The sequence below is a fragment of the Uranotaenia lowii genome, chromosome 2 (genome assembly GCF_029784155.1).
Source record: "Uranotaenia lowii strain MFRU-FL chromosome 2, ASM2978415v1, whole genome shotgun sequence".
NCBI lineage: Eukaryota > Metazoa > Arthropoda > Insecta > Diptera > Culicidae > Uranotaenia > Uranotaenia lowii.
In genome coordinates, this window is record NC_073692.1 from 280,331,642 (window position 1) to 280,358,438 (window position 26,797).

The 26,797-nt window shown below is 40.7% G+C and overlaps 3 protein-coding genes across 5 annotated transcripts; 2 read left to right on the forward strand and 1 right to left on the reverse strand.

Annotated features, from left to right (window-relative positions):
* The first annotated feature begins 4,734 nt into the window (after nucleotides 1-4,734).
* On the forward strand, nucleotides 4,735-7,089 carry LOC129746576 (bcl-2-related ovarian killer protein-like). Its single transcript, XM_055740294.1, has 2 exons — nucleotides 4,735-5,768; nucleotides 6,102-7,089. Exons 1-2 carry the CDS (start codon nucleotides 5,664-5,666, stop codon nucleotides 6,699-6,701), a joined length of 705 nt encoding a protein of 234 aa, XP_055596269.1. The 5' UTR covers nucleotides 4,735-5,663; the 3' UTR covers nucleotides 6,702-7,089.
* Nucleotides 7,090-12,070: 4,981 nt separating this feature from the next.
* LOC129746570 (protein transport protein Sec31A) lies at nucleotides 12,071-20,032 on the reverse strand. 3 transcript variants are annotated; one of them, XM_055740273.1, is made up of 12 exons: nucleotides 19,895-20,032; nucleotides 17,562-18,445; nucleotides 17,181-17,483; nucleotides 16,871-17,114; nucleotides 16,685-16,809; nucleotides 16,353-16,403; nucleotides 15,923-16,181; nucleotides 14,464-15,863; nucleotides 14,122-14,220; nucleotides 13,012-13,470; nucleotides 12,884-12,955; nucleotides 12,071-12,820 (listed from the first exon to the last, which is right to left on the reverse strand). In XM_055740273.1, exons 2-12 carry the CDS (start codon nucleotides 18,435-18,437, stop codon nucleotides 12,632-12,634), a joined length of 4,077 nt encoding a protein of 1,358 aa, XP_055596248.1. In that variant the 5' UTR covers nucleotides 18,438-18,445; nucleotides 19,895-20,032; the 3' UTR covers nucleotides 12,071-12,631. The 3 variants fall into 3 exon arrangements, with proteins under 3 accessions (XP_055596248.1, XP_055596249.1, XP_055596250.1); XM_055740274.1 differs by lacking the exon at nucleotides 16,353-16,403; XM_055740275.1 differs by lacking the exon at nucleotides 14,122-14,220.
* A 613-nt stretch (nucleotides 20,033-20,645) lies between these two features.
* LOC129746572 (possible lysine-specific histone demethylase 1) lies at nucleotides 20,646-24,110 on the forward strand. Its single transcript, XM_055740278.1, has 4 exons — nucleotides 20,646-20,732; nucleotides 20,791-21,704; nucleotides 22,015-23,386; nucleotides 23,450-24,110. Exons 2-4 carry the CDS (start codon nucleotides 20,994-20,996, stop codon nucleotides 23,896-23,898), a joined length of 2,532 nt encoding a protein of 843 aa, XP_055596253.1. The 5' UTR covers nucleotides 20,646-20,732; nucleotides 20,791-20,993; the 3' UTR covers nucleotides 23,899-24,110.
* Nucleotides 24,111-26,797: the final 2,687 nt, after the last annotated feature.

Consider the following 26,797-nt stretch of genomic DNA (forward strand, 5'->3'; position numbering starts at 1 on the left):
TTAACAGGTCAAAAAATGGAAGTTTCCCATCAACTTATTTTTCGACGGTGAATTAATTTAATCGAACTATGCTGGTTGTTCAAATCCTCAAGCGTCTGTGGGAGATACCGTTCCTTTACAGTGGCGAAGATATCATCAACATAACGCCACCAAACACGAGGGAAAAGTTTCTCCCGTTTTTCGAGATCTGTTTCGAGGTCATTCATGAAAAGTTCAGCCAGTAGGGGCGATAATTTACTTCCCATGCTGAGGCCGAATGTTTGTTTGTAGAATTTACCCCGAAACAAGAAGTAATTCTTATTCATACAAACCTCGGCTATGGTGACGTCCTTTTTTTTATTTATTTATTTGATCATTGGGATTTTAACATCTATGGGGTCATTCATCCCTCCTGGTGACGTACACTGAACAAAATCGGGCTATAAGGTTTATTGGGAATTCTAGTGTTTTTGCACTAAAGGAAAATCCAATACTTTTTACGAATAGACGGTCGAAATAGGGGTGATAAATTTTATAGGAAATTTCAATGAATTTTAAAATGCGCTAGACGATATATTTTACTATTAAAAAAAATAAAATGAATAGTTTTTAGATTCAATCCGTATAGTTCAATTTATTCTTAAATTTAAGTTTTTTTTTCGCTGCAGCGTAAATAAAACACATCATTGAGATTCATTATAAATAATTTATTGTTAGTGGATCCTGTCTAAAAAACTACATTTATCTGTGGCCTTTTTATGTCAATCAAAATCAATTGGATCATTTTGCGAATTTGGTTCTTGTTCTCAGCCGTTCTGTTGAAGTATAAAGATTCCCATCACCAACTCGAAATCCGTTTTATGTCATCATCTGAAATCAACATTAATTATAACACACTACTCGTTGAAGATGTTCATAAATGTAAGTTAATTTTGAAAGCTTACCGATTAAAGACTTTCCGTAATCGCGAAGTTCTTCTAGTCCGGGTTACTCCAGTAGTGTCAAAAAGGATCATCCATAGAACCAAATCTCGCCGGAAGTTGAATGCAGTTCCTTCCGGTATTGAACTATTTTACGAACTATTACCACTATTACGATTTATTCTTCTTCAGATTCTTCCAAGAGCTGAGAACGGCAATCTTAATCTTCTGTTCGTCATGTTCGGTAGCAGCACCGGTTCTCTAATCTGTTTGGAAACATAACTAAACAGCACCAATCCGAATTGATTACGTGCGACAACTGCTGGAAAAAAATAAATTCAATTAAAACGATATTTTTTATTTAATTTAGAAGTTATATTTACTTACATACCCAAAACATTCTGGAGTTTAATTTTTTATCCCTTGTTCGATTCTTCGCTGCTAAAGGAGTTTTTGATTCCGACACATCTGCCGTTTTATTTTGCTGCACTTTATGTTTTACCGGCAGAGCGACTTATTTACCTCCAACGGAAACTAAACGAACGAAGCTACTGGATTTTCCTATACATTTTAAAAAGCGCTACAAGTATATAAGACTCATTGAATTTTCTAGTATCTTTTACCGGATACTGTCGGATATCGACGAACTTGTAGAAAGTATTGGATTTTGTAATATTTTTTAATGAATTTATCATTATTATCTATCATACAATGAAATCATAATAATCATTGGAATGAGGCTATACATTTTATAGCCCGATTTGGTTCAGTGTACGCTGCTATTTGCACCCATAGAAGAGGTTGCAAAAATCCAATGCCTATTTAGCATATCTCTGTGCCGATAATGCGCTGAAATGTGCACTGTGCCGAAAACGATATGTTTGAAAAACCGTAACTGGCATAAGGACTCGGCTCCAAACCAAAATGATGACCACTACATTCAAGCGAAACAAGAAAAACACTGTATGGGATTTATTTCCTATTGGATAATTCATCCCAGAAACAAGAAAATAAAAATTAAAACCACAGCGCCGTAGAGAGAATCGAACTCAAATTACCAATCAAAGCGTCTTGCCATTCCGGCATTTTAACCAGTGTACTGTTCACGCTTCATGCAGGATGAGGGATATTTGTCATAGGCTTTCTGTCACCGATCAATCACAAAAAAAAACGCACAACGGCGGCTTCCCGGCGTATGGCCTTCTTTCAATGCATTCCTTTGTCTTAAGATGGAAACGGGAAAGGGAACGGGAGTGAAGGAACGGGAAACCCATGGAATGAGAACTGTGCTTTGCTTACTGCCTGCTATTACATACACACGCTACATATACACAGCTGCTAAAGCCGGGCAGCTTGGCCGTTGGTTGTTTGCTGGTGAATCGAAGGAATGTTTTTGTTGTTGCTTTTGCTACATACACACGCACAGCTTAGCCGGGGTTGTTTGCCGGTAGATTGAATTGAAGCAGTGTTTTTTTTGTTGCTTTTACTGCATACACACGCACAGCTTGGCCGTGGTTGTTTGACGGTAGATTGAAGGGATTGAATTAGAAGGATGTTTTTGTTGTTGCTTTTGCTACATTCACACGGACAGTGCTCGGATCGCTGGCTGCCTGGTGTTGCCCGGTATTTATTTCTATCCTTCTTCGTCTTGTGATGCGATAGGGAGGGACGTGAATTCGTTTTTATTTTGTTTCTTTCAGACATACGCAATTCGGGTCACTTGGGAGTTTAATGCCGGTGGGAGCAAATCGAATCAGCACCGGTCGCGTTATCTTCTTGTACCAATGATGCCTTGTACCAATGATGCCGCCATTGGCACAGAGGCTGAATTGTGGGTGTGGTTTGGAGGTGCTCGGCTCTAGGTGTCTGCGAAGGCTGCGTATGGCGTCAGAAATAGGGACGCTGGGAAAAAGTGCGGAGACATCAAACGAGACTAAAATCTCTCCTCGACGCACTTTGAAATCCTTCAAGTTTTCCACTATGTCAACAGAGTTGAGGACACTTTTGCCGTGCTTAACTGGATATTTCCGCATTTCTTCTACCAACCACGCTGCCATTTTTTCGGTTGGTGAACAGATGTTTGAAGAAATGGGTCTCATTGCGATTGGGTTTTTATGAATTTTTGGGAGGCAATACAATGAGGCTAATTTTGGGTTCGGGACGAGGAATTTTCTTTCAAGTTTTATTTTACCCATTAAGTCAGCCACTTTTTGCCTTGTGCTGTTTACTTCCTGGATCATATTATTGAGAGGGTCTTTTGGCTCACTACAACATTCCCCTTATATTTTGGACAGGCAAGACTACGACAACAGGGTTCGTGCAAGGTCTTGCACGACGGTGTCTTGTCCGATCTAATCCCGGTAACTGCTGGAATAGGACAAGGATGTATTCTATCACCGCTGCGTTTGCCTATCGTAATGGAAGAGATCTTGACAGGATCGGTTGACTGTAGACCAAACCGAGTATTGCCGTGGAATCCTTCGACAATGGAGCAGCTAAACGACCTTGACCTGGCTGACGATATTGTTTTGCTTGCCCAAAGACAACAAGATCAATGTCGGAAAGACCAAGTCGATGGAAATCAACCCAAAAAATTCTTCTAATTTCGTGGTAGCTGGGCAACAAGTTGAGAAAGTGGAATGCTTCCAGTATCTTGGTAGCCATATACCGCCTGATGATGGTACCAAGAAAGGCATCGAAGCCCGGATCAAAAGGCCCGATTTGCGTTTGAGAGTCTTCGGAACATGGCCGACTGGTTTCTTTGCGAGCCACAGGAGCAAATACCACTTCGTTATAGGTTGTTCCGTATTTTGGGTAAAACCCTGTGCAACCAATCTAGCGCACCGGATTTCCTTGTTAACTTTTGGGTTCGTGCGTTACACTGTAAGTATCAGCACCAAAACATTGTGGAGGGGCACCTTTATTTACATGTTCAGATCTGCAGACTGGCGTTGGAAGGATATCATACTTCTTCTTGGATATCGGAATTGAACCTCAGTCGTGTTTTTATTCGTGTATTTTCCCGTCTCATGTTCAATCATTATTCCTTGAATGCGGTACTCTATGGTATATTAATTGCTGGCATCAATTTGTGTGGCTGAGGCCAAGGTTACCACGACATCAAGCATATCGTTTGGTCATGTGAGGCCCACCTGACCGCTAGAGCGGCCTCCCTTCGGGCCCGAGGAAAACCACTCTGCACAGTAAGAGATGTACTAGCTGCGGTAGACATTGATTACATGTTTGAAATATACATTTTCCCAAAAGCTATTGATCTTCATCTACACACAGAGAACAGAGGTCGGGCCCAGAACAAAAAGTTGTCGAAAACGTGTGTAAGAATTTAAACGTGATCTACAATCCTTTTTATTTTTTCAAAAATCGCTATCTATTTCCCGTTCTCTTCAAAAAGTGATTTAAACCTAAACAAACAATTGTAAACATGCAAAACGATTTTGGCTCCTGAAAGCCTCAAGCCGTTCCAAATAAAGAAATTACAAAAAAAAAGATCATATTTTTGCTCCACTCAAAATCAAATTCTTTCTTCAGTAAAATAAATATAATAAAAATTTGTGTGGATATAATCCATATCCATACCGCTTGAACAACTGAACGAATTGCGTCGAATTGAGCCATTTCGTTCCATTAAAAATCGTGTTCCCTAATCAAAGTATTTAGATCGTCACTTGCTTCGAAGTTGATCTTTTTTGCTTGTGGGATTACTTGGGAACACTGCGTTGCCCAACGATCATTGCGGGTGATCGTCATTGGTTAAGCAGCGTTGATGATCGCACGCGCACACATTCTCATGCGCCATTAGCTCCGCGCATCAACTGACGTTTAACACCAACACTGAAAATCGAAAATACCCAAACTTGAGAACTGCCACCCGCCAAACCTAAGTTCAAGATTGACAACTTAAGTTTGTGAAAAAATCACAGCTTGCCAATAAGCCAAACTTGTCCTTCAAGCGAAGAACTGTTTTTTTGGGGGGTTTTTGTTGTAAGCGCATCTGATTCTGTTACCTCCATCGTGGCAGATTTAGGTTTGGGGGGTAAGTTCAAAGCGAAGAACTGTTTTTTTTGGGGGATAATTTTTATTCCCGCTTCATTCGCAGAAAGTCTCACATATACGATGATGTAGCTGCCTCTCTCAACAACTCTTCGGTGGTCGAGCGGTTAGCATCCTGAGATGGTAATCGCAAAGCCATTGCAGGTATGGGTGTGATTCCTGAACCTGGCGATATTTTTTTTATTTTGATTTCCATTTTATTGTGGTATCAGATTTTGGGGGATGAGTTCTCCTTTGAGAGCTTTACTTTGAGCTATGCCACCAATAGCCAAACCTGTAGGGAGGGAGTTTCATTCGGGTTGGCGGGGAAAGTTCTCAAGTTTGGGTATTTTCGAGGTTCAGTGAACATGTATTTCATGTCTGCGACGGATCTCATCTCACCATAGGCAGCCAGCGCACCTTTCGGAAACATCTGTGCAGCATCAGGCACCTGTGGTCGCGAAAACATTATCTAACAAACTGCTGACATCTAAATTAATTGTTATAAATAAACTACCTGTAATTTGGAACTGTAGATCTAAATAAAAGTGCGATCAACCATTCGGAGAAGTTGCAATAGCATTTACATTCCCAACGCCATTGGGTTGAGTTGTAGTGTGTGATACGTGATCGAATAAAAAGCCGGACCATAGTCGTCTCCGTGAAAGTTGTCAAATTTTGAGATATCCTGGGTATCAATGGCCACAACTAGCAATGTCTTCGCAAATACCTTCTAATAAGTTCACAAATGTGGTCGGCTGGACAAACCGCCGAAGTCCAATTCTGCATCTTACAACTAACCAAGATGTGATCAGTCAGGTAAGATGATTCGTATTTTGTTTTTTTTTTATTATTATTTCTTTGCTACCATTTACATTCGATCGATGAATTCTTATCAGTCAAATATGATTGAAGGTAGTAATTATCAATTTCACGATTGTAGATTCACAGTTATATAGATGTAAAAACTTCATGGAGATTATTTTAGTAATTTTACTGCAGAGCAATGTTTTCTAGAATAAAATTTCAAGGTCATCTAATATCTCAACAGATCCGAATGGTTAAAATATCTCTAATAAATAATAATAATAATAACCTAATCCCTTTCTACTCCCCATACGTGATCTTTCTGATCAATTATTACACCCCCAGGGTAAATGCTTGTGCGGAGAATACATTCGAGCTCGTTTGCGACGATCCGGGTTGCTGAATCGGAAAATCTTACAGCGCTTGCGCAGCATTATGGAGGTTCCTAGTTGTGTAGTCGTTCGTGAAACATTCCCAATTTTGAACGGAATGGGTGAAGAACTGGAGCGAATGCATCCCAGGTTGTACAATAACGTTAGCAGACAGATTTCCTTGGAACCGTGGGGAGAACTGACTGAACCGGATTCCGTTTGCTACTTGCTCCATCTTGTAGCTAAGGACCTGTTCAAAACCGATGTAACCTGGGGAAAGATTATATCTTTGTTTGCCATTGCCGGTGGTTTGGCTGTGGATTGTGTACGTCAGGAGCATTATGACTACTTGCAGCAGCTCATCGATGGAACCACAGACGTGATCGAAGAAGATCTCAGCGCCTGGCTAGTGGAAAGGGGTGGGTGGCTAGGATTACACGACCACGTTCATCCTCCGCAGACCGAAATTACATTTCTCGGCTGGATGACCATCACTATCTCTACGCTGTTTGTGATTTACTTAATTTCGGTTTTACTTAGAAATATTGGATCCAACTACCTGTCGAGATTCTAACACCTAGTCCGTGTTAATGAATAGCAATTTTGATGTGATTTGATATTTCCTGCTACCAATTGAAGCAAATTTCCAGCGTTGATGTACTTCTTTCACTAAGTCTTTAGAACATTAAGAAGGTGACCAACCATGTTAGATATTTAAGGGAAGTGGCAATCGAGGGACCATTGTACTCCTTTAGGTTTAATGTGTAACAAGTTTTTAGTGCATACGTCAACTTGATCAATTTGATTTTCAATTATCTTCGGCAAAATATTTAAAACAGAATGTTCCAGCAATCGTTAAGTGATACTAATGCTCAAAGCAACGAATATAGCTAATCAGCAAACTTAATGTTTCTGTTTTTTTTAATTATTATTTTATGTCAAGAATAAAGGGTGTAGTTTAGACAAGATAAGAACAAGTTATTTTAAAATATCACATCCATTTCCAGACAAATTTTGAGAAATTACTAGTATACGCATACGCTGATTTAAAAAAAAAAGTTATATGAGGATCGATGTAAAACGTAAGAACAATTTTCTTCATTATCAGAAGTTTCCTGCCAAGCCAATTCTAAGCGAGTACATGCGTTGGGAATGATTTTATGTGTATATTTGATTGTATCACAGCTCCCGGTAAACCATTTCGCGGTATGGCATTTCGCGTATGAACCTGTTTGGCGGTTTACCATTTGGCGGTTTGTAACACTTGGCGGTTTCTCATTTGGCATATGGCCCCTTTGGCGGTTTGCCTTTCAGCGGTTTGTAACACTACGCGGTCAGAATTACGAGGATGTCCTTGCGAGGATCGTCCCTAGCTTAGAGTAATCCTAGAAACACCTTGCTAGATCTTTGAGTAGATCTAAAAAAACGGGGCCGTCTCAGAAACCTAGATCAGAGCTAAGAGGCCGCCTCTTCACTCTGCACGTTCGAACTAGAATGATGTATGGTATTTACGCTTTGAGTTGCGGACCGGGCTAGGGAATTGTCCCTAGCTTTGAGTGAACCTAGAAACACGGACCCTTCCTGGATCTTTGAGTAGACCTAGAAAAATGGGGCCGTCTCAGAAACATAAATCAGAACTTAGAGGCCGCCTCCTTACGCTTCGCGTTGTGGACCGGGCTAGGGAATTGTCCCTACCTTTGGGTAAACCTAGAAACACTGGGCCTTCCAGGTCTTTCAGTAAACCTAGAAAAAACGAGACTGTCTTAGGAACATAGATCGGAGCTAAAAAGCTGCCTCCCCACGCTGCGCATTCGAACTAGAATGATGAATGGTCCTACGCTTTACGTTTCGAAACCAGAAAAAAGATTTTGGTACAACATTTGCTCAGTATATTTCTGTGTAAATATCTTACCGCGTAATGTTGCATATTGCCAAAAAGACAAACCGCGAAGACTCTTACCGCAAAATATATCTCCGCCAAATAAGGCCATTTGCCAAATGGTAAACCGCCAAATCGACCAAACCGCCAATAGTCATGCCGCGTTTTAGGTCCATTTGCCAAATGGTAAACCGCCAAACACTATACCGCTGATGTGAAAACCGCGGACAGAGGTACAACCTTAATTATTGAGACCTCTTTCCGCGGTTTTCATATCAGCGGTATAGTGTTTTACGGTTTGCTATTTTGGCGGTTTACCATTTGGCAAATGGACCTAAACGTGGCATGACTATTGGCCCTATTGGGCCTTGTTTGACGGTGCTGTTTTTTTTTGAATGAGCCTTTTCGCGGTTTTTTTTGTTTGTTTTGGCAGAACGGAACATTTCGCGGTAATGCTCGATTTACAGTTCTAGTAAAAATGAACGTGAATAAATCCTGTTTTGTCAATAATTCAAAAACGTGACACAACTAGCATCACCCAAAGCTAGGGACAACCCTTTCCTAGCCAATCATTCGAGTTCGCGCAGCGTGAGTAAACCTAGAAAAACGGGGCCGTCTCGAAACATGGATCAAAGCTCAGAGGCTGCCTCCTCTCGCGTACGAACTAATATGATTTATGGTCCTTAAGCTTCGCGTTGCGGACCGGGCTAAGGGATTGTCCCTAGCTTTGAGTAAACTTAGAAAACGGGGCCTTCCTGAATCAAAGCAATCGAAAGATTCCCTAAGGGATTGTGGTTGAATTATTGACCCCGTGTTTCTAGGTTTACTCAAAGCTAGGGACGATCTCCTAAGGACATCGTCGTAATTCTGATCCATGTTTCTAGGAAGGCCTTTTGAACACTTGAAGCAAACCGCGAAGTGACTCTGTTGCCAACTATCCATACCGCCAAATAGACTTATTCACAAATTGGCAAACCACGTAGTGTTACAAACCGCTGAATGACAAATCGCCAAAATGGTCAAATGGCAAATGAGAAACCTTCAAGTGTTACAAAACCGCCAAACAAGTTCATAGGCGCAATGTTATACCACCAAATGAATACTGCGAAACGGTTTACCGGGAGCTATGATACAATCGTTTAAGAACTAATTCCAAACTAATTTACTACACAATTAACACACGACGTATTGAAGGACACGACGCTTAACGTTCTTACACACTGATGAAGGATTCAAAATTACCTTTTTGGTCGATCGGTTTCGGACTCGATGTTTCCCATCTACAGGGCGAAGTCTGACTGATCACACGATGAAATTCCTGGTTGTATTGTACTACGATTATCGTAGTATTCGTGATTTGGTTACGATATTTTCCTTTTGGTAAAGGTGGAAAACTGCGACAGAATGGGTGGGTCATCTTCATTCAATAGCGGATCTCGGAAATACTAATGAACATCGACTCCCATGCGTTCAAATGTGAAGTTTTTTCACACATTTATCAAAGATAACTTTTTCCCAGCTAATGGAGTGATATATTTCCGTTGCATAGGCAGCTACGTTGTATTCGTTGACTATGTTGTTATCTACAGCATTTCTATGTTCTTTAAGTCGAACTATAAATTTGTGAAGGGTTTGGCCAATGTTACAGGGATTTTCATAGATTTCAGATTTCTCTTCTTGCGAAATCTTATCCTTCAAGGAGTCCAATCGAACTCCGGTGACGACAAAGACGAATACTACGCGCAGCTGGGACGAGAATACGACCCAAAGCCCAAAACATAATATCAAGATTGTCATTGGGGATTTTAACGCTCAGGTCGGTCAGGAGGAGGCGTACACGAATGGCCATCCGTTTAGTACCTTTTTCCAGCACCGCCTCTCACTCAAGTATAACTGGAGATCACCGTATCAAACGCCATCACAGATCGACCATGATTTTATAGACAGTCGACACTTCTCGGACATCATCGACCTCAGATCCTGTCGAGGCGCCAACATTGAGTCAGACCATCAGATGCTGAAGATACGCCCTAAACTCTCCGACGCCCGTCTCGGTTAAATATCGCACTACTGCAGCAAACTGAGATCGCGCAGACTACACGCAATCGCTCGAAGCAGCGCTGCCGGCAAAGGGCAAACTTAAAGAAGCCCCTCTCGAGGACTGTTGGGATATCACCTAGACAGCCATTAACAGCCCTGCGGTGAATGTCATCGGGCATGTGGAACGAACTTGACGGAACGACTGGTTCGACGAGAAGTGTAGGAGGGTGACGGATGAAAAACAAAACAAAACGCCGGCAGTAATACAAAGAAGCACCCTTCGAAACGTGGAAAATCACAGACAGCGGAAGAGGCAGCGAGTCCAGTAGGAACTCGAAGAGCTGGAGCACATGAAAGCTTTTTTAGAAGCTCAACGCATCCCGAAAAGGCCGCAAGCTGAATGTGCCGGAATAAGGACGAAGGCCTGACGGACAATCATAAGCTGATCAATGGTAGCAGCACTTAGATGAACGCCTGAACCGGCGCACATGCAGGAATCTTAGACGGTGAGAGAAGGAAGCGTAGCCAACGACGAGTTGAAGCCAGGGTCATTCTTCCCTAAACAAACATTGACCATGACGAGCTGAGGATCATTTCAGCATTTCCGGGATGCTAACAAGACTGATTAAGGCAACAATGGATGGAAGATGGAACGCAGTACTGTGTGCGGATTTCGGGTGAATTGTCGAGTTCATTCGAATCGCGCAGGGAGCTTCGACAAAGCGATGGTTGATCCTGCTTGATGTTCAACGTGGCTTTAGAAGGTGTTATTCGACGAGTGGTGGGCAAAACGCGGGGCACGATTTTCAACAGATCCCGCCAACTTATCTGCGTTGTCAATGATATTAAAATAGTCGTCAGATCATCTGTGGCGGTGGAGGATATCTACCGCAAACTGAAACGCGAAGCAGGAAGAATTGGGTTGATGATAAATACGTCCAAGACAAAGCATACACTGACCTGCGGATCCGAGAGCGACCGTTCAGCGCTTGTTCAGTAATAACAAGTTCACGATCGATGGCAACGAGCTGGAGATGGACGAAGGCTTTGTCTATCACGGCATACTGGTGAACGCAGTCAATGACACTAGCCGTGAGATTCGGCAGCGAATAATCAGCGGAAGACATGCCTACTATGGTCTCCACAAGCAACTGCGGTCGAGATGACTTAGCCCTCGCACGAAGTGTAACCTGTACATGACGCTCATTGGACCGGTTGTCCTTAACGGGCATGAGACGTGGATATTGTTCGAGGAGGACCCGCGCACACTCGAAGTTTTTGAGCTACGAGTGTTAAGAACCATATTTGACGGCGTGCAGGAGAACGGACTGTGAAAACGTACAATGAACCACCAATTCGCGCGACTCTACGGCGAACCCAGTATCCCGAAGGTGGCGAATGCTGACGGATGCACTGGGCAGGACATGTTGCGAGAATACCGGACGACTGTCCTGCAAATATTTATTCGATATGAATCCGGTAGAAACGAGAAGAGCAGGGGAGCAACGAGCTAGTTGGTTAGACCAAGTGGAGCGTGATCTGATTTATGTGGATGCCCGAGAAATTGGAGAACGGTTGCCATAGACAGAGTGAATTGAGGAATTCATCAAGTTATGTCGTGAGACGGAAAACTATATAAATAATGATTAAAATAAATTCCAAGTATAACGGAGACCCAAGTAAAAAAAATTCAGTGCTCAAAAGCCACGGTCCCAGCAACACAGTAAAGACGATGCGGCTCTTTACAGGGCCGCACGCTCTTCGCTCTGTTTGGCAACTTCGAAGACAGTCCCGGTTACGACTTTGATATAGCACAGCTAAACAGCTTCACATGCGTTCCTTTGAATATTCTCAGAGCAGTCTTAAACTTTGTGAATGGGATGAATAAGCCATAGATGCTTAAAATCCCGGAAAAAAAATTAACTTTGAGAACACACCCTGTAGATTTCTCAAGCATTTTTCGATGTACCTATCTTTTCAAATTTCAAACATGGCAGTCATCAGTAATAAATTGATCCGCAAAATATAATAAATGCTACAATATATTTAGATACTTCTTAGAAATAAGTAGGATAACGATGCTTCAACTTGTTGAGTACGAATGACAGAAAAACCCCTATGTTGAGCACAAATTGAAGATATCCGAAATTTGGTATTGTTTAAGACTGAATGAAATCGAGACCGTGATATTTCTTCATTAAAATCGCTCAACATAGGTCAAGTTTTTCCCTCTGTTCCCTCAACACGTTATTGAGATAACTTCATCCTAGCCATTCATGTTACATATAAACATAGAAAAAATCGAACATTTGTAAATACGTTATAAACTTTCATATAATTTTCAAACGCGCCTCATCATACACAGTACGATTGAACATAAAACATTTAATCCGGAAACAACACAAAAAACTTAAATGCAAACTTCGTTTTACGATCCGTTCGTTTTTTTAAGGATGAACAAATAATGCCCATATAGATACTTAAGTCGGATGAGAAACGAAAAAGCAATGATTAGAAAAGAAATAATTACCGTTATGTTTTGTTGAGTCGCACAATTTAGGCCCCACCGTTGAGCTATGTGCCGATTATCGCAGATAAACTTGGAGCTGCATCGCTGACTGAAGCAGAACCTTGATACCGGGCATGAAACTGGCAATCTGGGCGAAGTCAGGACCGGACACCATCTGGGTGTGCAAACCGATGCCGTTTGCATAATCTCCGGACTGGATCAGTGTAACCAGCTGATTGAGAGATGCAAGCGTATTCGGAGAAAGCTTGAAAGAGGGAAAAACGAACTTTGCAATGCTATGTCAGATTCAAACTTGAATAGTACATACCCTGTGATCACGCAGTAAATCATACAGCATTTCCAACCTCTTGGAGACGTCTTCGAGCTTTCGCTTGGTTTGCTGAAAGTGTGCATAATGAATTCCGAATAACTAAGATGAATGAGAGAACAACTTACCGGATTTCCTGCTGCCGAAATACAGCTTTTCTTCAACTCTTCGAATACTGTCTGCAAGTAGATGTACTGTTCGGGTAGTGGGGGTTTCTGTTTCGGTGGTTCGGGAACTGGGGGCTGACTGGCTACTACAGGAGCTTGCTGTTGATAGTTAGCATTGAATCCAGGGGTCATCGTTTGCTGTTGTTGAGGGGGGAATTGTTGGTGTGGTGGCTGTTGATAAGGCAAGTTTTGCTGAAAGTTTTGATAGTTGATCGCGCCTGGCATTTGCTGCTGCTGTGGTGGACCACTTGCTGCCGTGGGATTGAAAATAGCCGGTTGTGCAGGTGGCATTCCTGGAGCGTACTGGCCAGCCATGTAATTGCTGTTAGGGTCTGGATAGCCATTCTGTGGAGTGCCAGGAAACGCTCCAGGTGGTAACGGAGCCGTTATAGGAGCCACTGGAGCGGGTTCGGTTTTCGGCTGAAATATATAAGAGATATTGATCAATCTTTATTAAAATTAGATGATTGGAAAAAATGTTTGCGGCATTCTCAAGCAAAGAAAATTTTAGAAAAGATATTTCTTGATTGAAGAAACTAAAGAAAAAAACGGGTTGTTATTGGAAAGACTACCTTTTCATAAGGAGTTGCTGTTCAACACAAACGAATTTGTGTTTAAATGAACAGAAAACTCATCTTTCATTGGAAAATTTTCGTGAAAAAATGGTGAGATGAATTTAGACTTTCTTATTTACTAATGATAGTAGAACTATGATGGTTCAAACAGTAAAATTTTTCAACGAGGTATGCTGAAATTAAATTAGCTCATGGAAAAGGCTCACTAATTTTTTCGTTGTTAAAATTTACTCGGATATATTACCGACAAATATCATTTGTTTTAGTATCCGTTAGTAATATAAACCACTCAAATCTGTTAAAAAAATATCCGGATTCAATTGTTTAACTTGGAACCGAATACATCTTCTGAAAGAAATATGGACTCTATGAGCAAAATACGTATGAAACAGCTTAAGCGTAGAAAATATTTTATGTAATTGATTTAACTAGAACGCAACAAACTATTCGAAAAAAACCATTCAACTACAAAAAAATGCATTTCAACAGAGCTGACCTGCGGCGAAGAGCGATTCGAGTGATCGTGCGAATCAATGATTTTACGCCACCTTCGGGTACCGGCGTGTACTGCCGACATTTCGTATTGTTCGGAAAACTATGAATTTATTGCCGTTATTTTTGTTTTAAAATAAAAGCAAAGGTTGAATGTCAAATGAAAAAAAAGATCGTCAGCCCGATTCCCCAGTAAGACGTTTATCATGGTTACCCCGAATAACAAAGTGTCGGATTAGGTGACATTAAAATTTATAAGTGACAGTGAGTGGAAGAAAGAGAAAAAAAGTTCCATTGAAAATTACATAAATTGACCGAAGCTTAGCAATAATTAATCGGGTCTTACCTGTGGTCTGGCTGCACTTTTGAGAGCAGGAGGATCATTCCAGCCAGGTGGTGGAGTTGGATTTTTCTGAACGTTACTCAAAGGTGGCGGTGCCATGGAAGCAGTTGGAGGCGCTCCCGGGTATGTTAAATTGTTTGTGGCCTGTTGATTGATATCCAGAGGAGACACTCCGGGCATATATGGAGAAATTCCTGGCTGCACCAAAGGAGCCGGAGTAAATGGTTGGAAATTATTCGTCTGTTGTTGGGGGTTGTATGGCGTTTGCTGCTGGTTGATGGACTGGACATTGAATTGGTTAAACTGAGAGGTCGGAGGTTGGAATGCGTTAGGATTATACAGATTAGCTGCAGGTTGTCCGTATGCAGGGCCTGATGAAACCGATGGATCCTTCACGTATTTTATGCGTCCTAGAGAGGATGAACCTGTTTGAGAATTCACAGAGGAAGGCCGTTGTTGAGGTTGATCAATGGAGGGAGGAGGACCTAGAGGAGGTTTTGCTGATACTGGAGCAACATTTGGTGGTGCCGCTGTATTGAACATTGTAGGTTGTTGCTGATTCGGAAGTCCTGTTTGGAATGGTGAAGTTGCCCATGTTGGTTGATTAAGAGTCGGTTGTGGAATAGTTGGAATTGATGTAGAAGCTGGCGCTGATTGATTCTGAGATGCTTGCCATGCCTTATTCCTTGCTGCTTGCCCGATTGTTGGAAACATTGGGTTGTTGAAAGACGGGTGTTGCGACTGATTGATCGAACCTCTCGGTCCGTTCTGATAATTAGCATTGTTCTGTGGCAATGTTTTAATGCCAAGCGCGTAATACAAACGCTCTCTTAAGTCTTCCATTTCTGGTTCCGATGAGTTTCCTACGTAGGTTAACGCTGAATTTAGCGAACCCTGCGCAGCCAACAAACTTGCGTATTGAGACAACAAATCGGCAAGTTTTCCACTCACTTGTGTAGTTCTACCTTGCCGTTCAAGAGCTTTCTGTAGCAACATTGCAACTTCAACGAGTTCCTGTAAATCACGATTGCTATTGTTATTCTTATCCGGCTCCTCGTTAACAAAATCATTCAGCGTGTTGCTGGATTTAGCTAAATTCCAAGCTTCTACCAGACGCTCTGTACTTCCAGCACAAATGTAGCATAGAATGGCATTCTTCGCCAATTCAGCATCGCCACCGGCTTCAATTTGAAGTCTCTCTCCTAATCGTTCGCATAAAAGCGGCAGCTGATTCTTACAATGCGTCAAAATAGCCACTAGAGCTTCTTTCCAAGAATCCACCGTACATTGGGTTACTACCCCACTCCAATCCTCAGTCACCAGAGCGGAGATTATGTTGGCCAAATAGCTATCACTGTTTTTGAGATAGCGATATTGGACACGAGCCAAAAGCTCAGAGCCACCTATAAAAAAACCAAACAGATCATTAAAAAGTTAGTTCAACTTAACAATATATGTATACCATTCATTGCCAGGATGAGTGCCTCCGTCGTTTTTCCAGCTTCCATGCAAAGTTCTACCGCTGCTTCTAGATTACCAGTGAGCAAGGCTTCGCAGATCAGACCTTCGTTATCCTGGCCGGTACGAATTCGGTAGGGTATACTTCCATTTTCTTTGGTTGTATCTGTTCGACCGAAATCGGTGCCACCATTGGTGCTCTGCTCGTTCAATTGTTTATTTCCCGCAGCAATGGCATCAAATACAGCGTTGTTGTCCAAAGTCTGATAATTTGAAATGTATAGCAAAAATGTTAAGCGACAATCTAGCAGTAGTTTGAGCATTGAGAGCTAAAATAAATTAGCCAGATTTATTACTACAATGAAACGATTGGGAATTGGTAGCTACGCAGTAGAGATAGAGTCAACTTGATTAGAGCAATATACATGTCTTACCGAGAGATCAGTGCTTTCGTCTGTACTTGGATCCGTCTCGGTGGAATAATTCTTTTTTTGCAGTAAAAGATGAATACAAAGGCAAACAGGGCAAAATTGTGGCAAATTCAGTGCATATACAGCTTAGATTTCAGACAAAATTTGATGAGTATTTATAATTGTTTAAAACAAAACCGAATTTGATACTAAACGAAAGAATGGTTTATATAATAATTGTAAAATAATTTCTAACTCAAGCATTTGTATCAGCCAATACAAGTTTCGAGCTGTTAGCTTAAGAAGTGAAAAAAGATTGTTAAAATTACTGAGACGGTGTCGAAAGCTCTACTTACCCTACTCAATCCCGCCAGTTGATCGGTCAAGTTATCCACAGCATTGACCTCTGTAGAATCGTTTTTCTCTTTACCGCTTTCTGTAAACTTTTTAAATTTATTCACTATATCCTCGGAATGATAACCTACAAAAAATATATGTTCAAATAAGAAAGTCAAAACTTTAATCATCTAGACAAGTGTTACCTAACAAGTTAAGCATTTCGTCATGGGGGTTATCCTCGAAGTTGGCTTTCAAGAAATACCATAAAAATCGTGAGTGCTGGTCCGTCGTTTGATCCGCTTTTTGTCGACAATAATCAACAAAGTTTCCTTCGGACAAAACCTGCTCCAACCGATTAGAACGCTCCACTAATTCCGTATCGGTGATAACTTGATTGATGGTTAGCGATCTGCTGTTACCATTGAATGTTACCAATTTTCCTCCAAACTAAAAAATATGATGGACAACATAAAAAATCACTGAAAAAGAGATTTAAACTAAATAACAACTTACTCCAAAGCATGCACCTGCTGGTCGTTTCATCCACTTTGGGGCCCTAGTCAGATCGTTGCACACCGTTTGCGTTTGGGATTGCATCTGATGCAGCGGTTCGTGACCGATTGAATCCATTCCCGGAAAAGAATCGGCTATTTTGTTTACCGTTTGCACCTGCTGATGAACGCCTCCATATATCGAATAGATCGATACATTCCCGTCGAAGCTGGACCCGGCCAACAGTGCCGGGTTACGAGGACACCAGGCCACGTCGAAATTCCACTGGTTTGTGGTGGCAAGCTCCGACAGGATTTCTCCGTTCTAGTTATGAAAAGTGGTTGAAATATAAGTTTGTTGATACGTTCAACATGAATAAAATAATACAAATATGGATCTTACCGGATCTTCTGAATTTTGGTTCCAGCAGAAGATCTTGTTATCTTTGCCGCAGGAGGCAACCAGATCGTGATCTTCTGGACACCATGTCAAGCCCAATACGCCTCGCTGATGAATGTGGAACGTCTTAGCTGGTGCGGTAGCATATCGCAAATCCCACAGCTGGATGGACGGGGCCTGATCCTCTTCGCTAGCCAACCAAAGCTGTGTCGCCACATCCGGATGCCATTGAACGGCTCGCCAACGGATTCGGGACTGCGTATCGCTCAACTTTATAATAGGTTCGTTTTTACGCAAATCCCAGATCACACAACGTGACGGAAACAAAGATCCGAGAATATGTTGAACCTGCCGATTCCAGGCAAGCCCTTGAACTTCTTCCGATGGTTGCACTTTCTGGCCAGGGCTCATTGGAACAGCTGTGTTGTTCAAATCCCAAATGAAAATCTCCGATTCCGAAGCACCTGAAGCTAGCAAATTATTTTGGAATGGATTGTAGTCCAAACTTCGGACTGCACCGGTATGTTTGTCCTGTTGAGCAACCAGTGCATTCTCCCCAGCCAACAATTTTTCGGCATTGAAAATCTGAATCACTCCACTTTCACATCCACCAACGATGAACCCGTTCGCAAAATTGGTACCAATCCCAAAAGGACTCCAAATCAACTTATGGAATCCATGGGAGGTACTCTGGGTGCCAATCAGCTCCAAATCGTATCCCGGATCGGACAGATTGATCGAATACACTTCAACGGCAGCAGACGAACTTGATGAAACGTTTAGTTGCTGAGCAGCGGTTCCAGCTGCCAGCATTATGGAATTTTGTTGAGCTGGCGACCAGGCCACGTTCACCATTTTTTGTAGCTCCTTTACCTTCATTGTTTTAGCTGAAAACAATAATTTTGAGAAGATTATGCCATGTTTTTTTTTATTTCTGTAGAACAGATTGCAGGTGCTTCTAATCCAAATACTGACTTGTGTACAAATTTACATTGTTTAAATAAATTGAATTGTAAGGATTTGTTAAATAATGAAAATATAATCGCAGCTAGTTGTATTCAATGCATCCTCCTGTGGATTATTGATTATGCTTTTTTTTAGACGAATAAGTTGGTTCTGAGAACAAAGTAACTCATTTATGATCTGCTAAGCATATACATGAATATTTAATGTTAATGATATACGTCCTGTTTTTTTGCAAAACAAGAGATGAACAAGCTGAAGGCTGAAAATCTCTATAATATATTATTTAAAAAAAATTGCAAAATTTATCGTTTGTAAATAAAAATTTAAAAAACTGAAAAAATTACCAAGTATAGTTTGAAATATGACAAATCATTTGGCATGATTATCAAAAAATCGATCATTTTTGCACTTATACCCCTTTGACCCTGAGGCCTACATATATCATTGGCAAATTTCTATCAAACATTGTTCTTTGTGTACAGAAGTGTAGAGATAAAGATCAGTAGGTACAATAAATCAGTAATTAACTATAATAATTAGTTTAAAATGAATGTTCAGAAAACATCCCTAACAAACAATTATTTTAAATTAAAAGTTATCGATTGGTATGATTTGTTTTCCCGTTTGCTTCTTACCCCTTGCTACCCATGATTCACTGAGTTCCCTTTCAGAATTCCCCTTCACGGTTTCCCCTTATTGATTGATTCTGATATTTGTGATTGATCAAGATATTAAACTTGCTAGACTATCAAAATATACCGAAATACAGTAGTGAATGATTTTTTTTTTTAAATTTATTTACTTGGTACTTTTATTGCTTATCAATATTCAAGATTACCAAACCAAAGTACCTCCACTATGTCTTAAAGGGTTATTTAAAAAAAAAAACTAAACTTTCTGTTCGGATTGCATTTTTCATTCTGCATTTTTTTTTTTATAAAATTTTGTTGAAGCTTAAACGAATTTTTTCATTCAGATTAAATGTGTTTAGAATTTAATTTATGTCGAATTTATCCGAAAACTTTTTTTTCGGTTATTTTCAATTGTGCCTAGGTATATAAATCGAATAACCAGATGTATAGCTACCTATTTTACATTAAACAGGTCATTGACCTTTCATTCAGAATCAAATGATAACGTATCGAAAAAACTATCTTTGATTCAAATCTACATTGCATGGGTTAATGAAACGAAATTTTAACAGGAATCAACAATTACGAAAATTCTGAACTGCAAACTCAAAACTGATGATTTGGCCAAAAAATGACAACAGCAGAGGTGCCGACAGAAAATTTAATGGTCCCATTTTTGATAGTCGATTTTCTCACCCATTATACACGTAATCCACTTTATTTTACGCTAAAACATACCTGATGAATCTGATCCTTCGCAAGATACACAATTTGCACTGGAAATAACACTTTTTCTAGGACAATTAGCTAATTTTTACCATTCGAAATAGAATTGCAGCCCACCAGAACCGTCGACGGAAAATATTTTTGCTCGCGATTCTGACGTTCCAACGTGTCTGATAAAGCAGAGCCGCTGCGCTCAGCTCTGCAGTATCGACGTTAAGGGCGGCCCGGCTGTCAAAAAACATAACATTTCGTTGAGTTTTGATAAACATTCGTTAAGTATGTACACGTTTAATGTTGAACAGGTTGAAACGATTGAAACGATTGAAACATAATTTGAAAAAATTTAAACGAAAAGACCGAAAATTCGGATATGGAAGAAAAAATCTATAGATCTTTTATTTATATTTATTGTTTATTTATTTTTCTTCCAATCCATGAAACAAATTTTGTTTAAATTGTCTGCTTTTGCTTCATAAGTAGAAAGTTTTTCTTAATAACGTTTTTCGATACCCTTAAAACTTAGTTTGCAGGAAAGGCAAAATTTCATTTTTGTGCTCATTTCACTTCATTGATATGCGCACTTCATCAATCCAACTTCCATTCAACGAACAACACATAATCAGTCCGTGCTTGAAATTTCTATTAAGAGTTTCTGGTTTATTCATTTTGACCTTATGAAAATGCATGAATGCTCGAAAAGCAGTTTTTCGTTAAGTTTTTTTCAATCAAGCCTCTTTTCGAATGAATTTGGCAACACTTATATGCTTTTTTCATTCAATGCGGTTGTTTTCGTTTGCTGGCAGGGTTTTGTTGTGTGCGCGTATCCTCGGAAATTTTTGCTCGTAAAATGGTAAGTTTTTACCGTTTTAATTTGTTTATAAATTGAATATCGCTTTCTCCTTTTGCAGCACGGTGTTCGCTGATCATTTAAAAACTAACATTTTTCAAAGTCCTTTTGAAAATGGTGCCATAAAAGGAATTTGAAAATTGGCTTGGGCGACTGAAAGCTGCTAGCAGAAGAAAGAAGAACAGCAAGAAGAAGCCACGGCGAAAAAATACGCACAACGCTTGGAAAAGTTCATCCTGATCCGAGGACCGGAACTGAAGCGATATGAATACCTCCAGTTCGGGAGCGACCATCTCCGCAGTCGGAGCGGGTGGAAGCTTAAACAGCAGTATAAATAATGCCCAGGACATCGAAACTGTTACCATTATAAGCGATGACTCTGATATTGAAATGACCGATTTGACACCGAAGGCTAAACCCCGACCGGGGCCAGCTTTTGATAGCGAAGAAGGAAGTAGAAGAAGTCGCAGGAAGAAACCCAAAGTAGAGTACTCCGACACTAAAGTGGTTCACGCAGGCGCTGAGGGAGCCAGCATTGAGAAAAAACCGGAAGCGAAAGTCGAACCCAAGATCAAGAAACGGGAAGTGGAACCCGCAGTCAAAGACGAAAAGGGAGAAGTGGATCCCAATCCGCATAGAGAGATTCTCACCGGCTTGGAAGGAGCTGCTTTTCAGTCCCGATTGCCGTTCGAGAAAATGACGGCCGCCGAAGCTGTTTGCTTTCCGGAGATAACAAAACACGGCTTGGTGGCCCAACGGGTTTTCCTGAACGTTCGAAACAGGATTCTTCAAATGTGGATCGAAAATCCAACCCTTCAGCTGACGATTGAAAATGCTCTCAAGAATATGGAACAGCCTTTCGACAGCGATCCGAACCTGGTACGGAAGGTGCATGCTTTTTTGGAACGCCACGGCTTTATCAACTTTGGAATATTCAAACGGTTGAAACCACTACCGAGTAAAAAGCTGGCCAAGGTATAGTAACCATTTTGTTAACACTAATTAAATAATTGATTTGTAAAGTAATGAATGATCAGGTATAGAATATTAAAATTAGCATGTATCCATTGGGTGATTTACATCCGATTGAATCTCTAATAACATTTTGTGCGCAAAACAGTATGTTTCATTACTAGCATGTAATGTTTATTTAGTTCATCATAAGTTTTTTAATCATAGTGATTCGAATCTTTACTTCCATGAGAGTTGATTCGAATGGAAAGACCTTTTGAAAACCAAAGAACACATTTTAAAGTGAGAAATCAATTGTTTTTTTCTTTTATAGGTCATTGTTATCGGTGCTGGTATCTCAGGACTGTCAGCCGCTCAACAGCTGCAGCAGTTCGGCTTCGATGTCATTGTTTTGGAAGCAAGAGATAGAGTGGGTGGTCGAATAGCTACATTCCGCAAAAATAATTACACTGCCGATCTGGGGGCCATGGTGGTCACCGGAATCTGGGGCAACCCTATTACCATTCTAAGTAAGCAAACTGGCATGGAGATGTGTCCGATTAAAACTGCTTGTCCTCTGTATGGGGCTGGTGGAAAACCTGTTCCCAAGCACAAAGATGATATGGTAGAGCGCGAGTTTAATCGTCTGCTGGAGGCTACCAGCTATCTTTCTCATCAATTGGATTTCAACTATGCTGGAAACCACCCAGTTTCGTTGGGTCAAGCCTTGGAATGGATCATCAAACTGCAAGAGAAACACGTCAAAGAAAAACAAGTGCAACATCTAAACAATATTATTTCCTGGCAGCAAAAACTGGTCGAAAACCAGAAGTGCATTGACGACACCATGAATCGCATTAAGGATTTACGTAGAAAGCATAAGGAGTTGGTCCAAACAAAACCGGCAAAAACAAATGAATTGGATTCCAAATATGTTGAGCATGAATTTAAAATTCGTGTCACGGCTCGAGAAGAACAACTGGCATGGAAAGACATTGACCGTCTTCGTACTAGTCAGGTTGATATTGAGAACAAACTTAAAGATCTGGAAAATGAACAGATAAGCGAAGTGTATCTTTCCTCCAAGGATCGTCAAATTCTTGACTGGCATTTTGCTAACCTGGAATTCGCTAATGCTACCCCTCTCAGTAATCTTTCACTCAAACACTGGGACCAGGATGACGATTTCGAATTCATAGGAAATCACACAACGGTAAAGAACGGGTATTCCTGTGTCCCGATCGCTCTCACCGAAGGTCTCGATGTGCGAGTAAACACCGCGGTCAAACGTATCAAGTATTTTCCTGGAGGTGTCGAAGTAACAGCTGATCTCAAATCCAACAATTCATCCGTTCACTACAAGGCTGATCTGGTGCTTTGTACGCTTACTCTCGGCGTTCTGAAGGTGGCCATCTGCGACAAATCGAACCAAATGAATACGGTCCGTTTCGATCCACCGTTGCCTGAGTGGAAACAGTCAGCTATTCAACGTTTAGGTTTCGGGAATCTCAACAAAGTGGTTCTATGCTTTGATCGAATCTTCTGGGATCCAAATACAAATTTATTTGGCCATGTCGGCAGCACCACAGCAAGTCGAGGGGAACTGTTCCTGTTCTGGAATATTTCTCAATCGCCGGTTCTGCTAGCGCTGGTTGCGGGTCAATCAGCAGCAATTATGGAAAACGTGTCGGACGATGTCATTGTTGGTAAGTTGTTAGGCTATTTTTGAATATAATCAGGTTTTCTGATAAGTGAATTATCCCTAACAGGTCGATGCATTGCTGTGCTGAAAGGTATATTCGGCAATTCAGCCGTTCCACAGCCGAAGGAAACTGTTGTCACACGATGGCGTGCTGATCCATGGGCCCGTGGTTCATATAGCTTCGTTTCGGTTGGTTCCTCCGGGAGCGATTACGATTTATTGGCAGCCCCGGTAACGCCTCGAAGTGACCGGTCCTCCAGTGAACCGATAGCTGGCAGCAGCAGTAGCAACATCAATGGAACGCACAGCAATAGCAATGGCAATGACGATGACGACGACAGTAAAGCTGACATTCCTCGGTTGTTCTTTGCCGGTGAGCACACAATACGTAACTATCCGGCCACGGTGCATGGCGCTCTGCTCAGTGGACTGCGGGAGGCCGGCCGAATAGCTGACTACTATTTGGGATTTCCGAACACGTACCCGGAGGCACCGAAGGAGGAACCGAGAAAATAGAAATCCTTTTCAATAAGAGATTAAACTTTTGAAACCATTTCACCTTAATGAGTGGATCTTCGCCACAAGTTTCTTGCAAATGACTTTAGTAGGTACATCTAGATTTTTAACACTGATAACACGAAGCTTGACGGTAAATTCCTAAATTTAAAACAATTAGCTATCTTATTGCACTATTATATGTGAATATAACTAGAATGGATACATTGCTTAAGTTAAACCATAGTTTGAAGAATCATTGGTAAGGTTGTTCCCCGTTTCGCATAGCGTGAGGAGGCGGCCTCTTAGTTCTGATCTATGTTTCTGAGGCATCCCCGTTTTTACTAGGTTTACTCAAAGATCTAGGAAGGCCCAATGTTTCTATTTTTTTTCCTGGGATTCTCACCCTTAGGGATAACTCATCCAGAAACCCCCCATGTTTCTAGGTTTACCCAAAGCCAGGGACAATCCGCTAGCCCGGTCCGCAGCCTCTTAGCTCTGATCTATGTTTCTAAGACGGCACTAGGACACGATCATTCTTTGGTGTTTGAAGTCGTATTGAGAGTTCAAAAAGGCTAAAAGATTTTCAGCTTAAAATTAAGCAAGAATCTGCACAACCATAATCGAGACATATACGTAAGATGTAGAGTAGAATACATTGAATTTTGTGAAGCTTCAACGAAATGTATGTAATTGGAAAAATATCGATCCACGAATAATTTGGACACTCCCGAATGTTATTCGTCTGATAATCAATCAATTTTCAACAAGATTAGGTATGAAACAGTTTTAAAACCCCGAAAAGTACTCCCATGATTCCGCAAACGATGATTATGAAACCCAGTTTTGCTGTTTATGTTTGTAGCGTGTATCTTACAAAAAAAAAGTGAGGTGCTTAAAGTGTTAGCGGTGAAAGTGCTCGGTTTCGGTTTCTTCGGATCGCTTATATGGCTTTCTCAAATAATTTCGGATAAAGTGTAGTAAATTGTGGGCTTTTTTGTGCCATAAACAAAAGATTTCTCAAAAAGATTCCGGAGTTTTAAGAGAATTTCTCGAACGAAAAAAGAAAATTCAAAAATCCCGATTAGAATTAGAGAAGAATGTTCCAGTGAACACAATCCCTACGATGTAGGATTCAACAGGGTTGCGAACTTATATCGTATTCGTTTTCTCCGTCTCGATGGTGTTAGATCAAAAAAGCTTAATCTTGACGAAAAAAGCTTAATTTGAGAGATGTTCTCCACACGGCTTGTATCAGGCAAAGGACTGAAGCAACTGTCAAATCACATACAAACGGACCGTACCGACTTTTTGGAACCACAACGTCAGTTCCCCTTTGATTTCAATGGCATTTTGGTACCAAAACGTCAGTGCGGTACTGAAATGTCAGTTCGGAAATTTCCTTCTCTTTCAGCCCCTTGGTATCAGGTTGCATCCCTCTGCCAGTTTTTTTTTCTTTTTCTCGGGATTAGTCCCTCTGCCAGTGCACCACTCATCGTGCAAACGAGCACAAAGATAGCAAAAAGTGCAGTACCGGTAGGGCTCCGGTGCAAAACTGAACGAATACGGTATTTGTTTATCACTTTTTTGAATCAAGTTTTTGAAAAAAACATAATTGGAACTTACGAGTTTTAAAATGCATTAGTAGTACTAATTTAGTAAAAATTCGAGATTATGCAGAAATAAACATGGAAGAAAAAAAAAGTAGTGTAAAGGGACATGTGCTGCTGCTTTCATGGGATTTTCAAAACTTCAATCACGAGGCCCTAGCATCGATGGCTGAACAACGAATATCCCTGGGGAAGGTCGATGTTTTCTGGGTGCGTAATAGTGATGTGTGTGAAATATTTTCCCTAGTTGCTTAATAAAATCGATATCGGTGTCCAAATCGGTAGTATCTATACGTAAATCGTTATCGTGTCAAAAATTGAAAATGCTTATACTTGAATCGTGATCGTGGAAAATGGGAGGTTAAATTGTTAAATCGTAAGTAGCAACTTCTGGAGATCGTCATAAAATTGGAAGTGGTCATTGGCGCCGTATATTGAACTTAAGTTGTAGCTGAGAAAACCAACCTGCAACCGCCGCAACTAATCAACAATTATAACTGAGAAAAAACCGTACAAAGCTGAACTCGGCCAAACAGGTAAGTGATTCTGATTTAATACCCTTGTTTGTAATTGTAATTGTTATTTTTTTTAAAATAATTGAGGTATCTATTGTTCTTAATAAACAAACCTATGTGATCGGTACTAAACCGATCAGGAATTCAAATTAATTTCTGTTTGTAATGTGTCCTTTTTATGTTCACTTGACACTTTAATCAATTTGTTCGCAAACACCATTATCTGTGCACGTACCTTAGAATAAGCATAACTCTCTCGCAACATAACAACTTTCGCCGAGAGAGACTCACACAATAGTTTGTAAGCCATTTTGTTAGCCAAGTTGTTAGAATAGAATCTAGAGTTAAACGAACCGCATGGGTTTTACTTATTCTCCAATAAATTAGTTAAAGTCCAATCAAGCGACTTATCTATGTAATACATCCGAAATTCGCGGATAATCATTCGGTGCAACGAATGCAAGGCTTGTGCAGTGGTGAAATCATATACACTGAGGTTTTTTTTTACGCGGTTTTTTTTTTACACGGTTTTTTTTACGAGGCTTTTTTTACGCGGATTTTCGAATTAACGCGGTTTTTTTTTACGCGGATTTTCGAATTAACGCAGTTTTTGAGAGAAAATATTCTAAGACTTTTTCAAAGGAAAACACTTAGAATCTTTTTGTAGTTAGGAAAATCTTAGCTCTGAGACTAAGAACGGGATACATGAGATCTGAGACCTGAGACCTGAGGCATAAGACCTGAGATTTGAGACCTGAAATATGAGACTCGAGATCTGAGACACGAGACATGCGA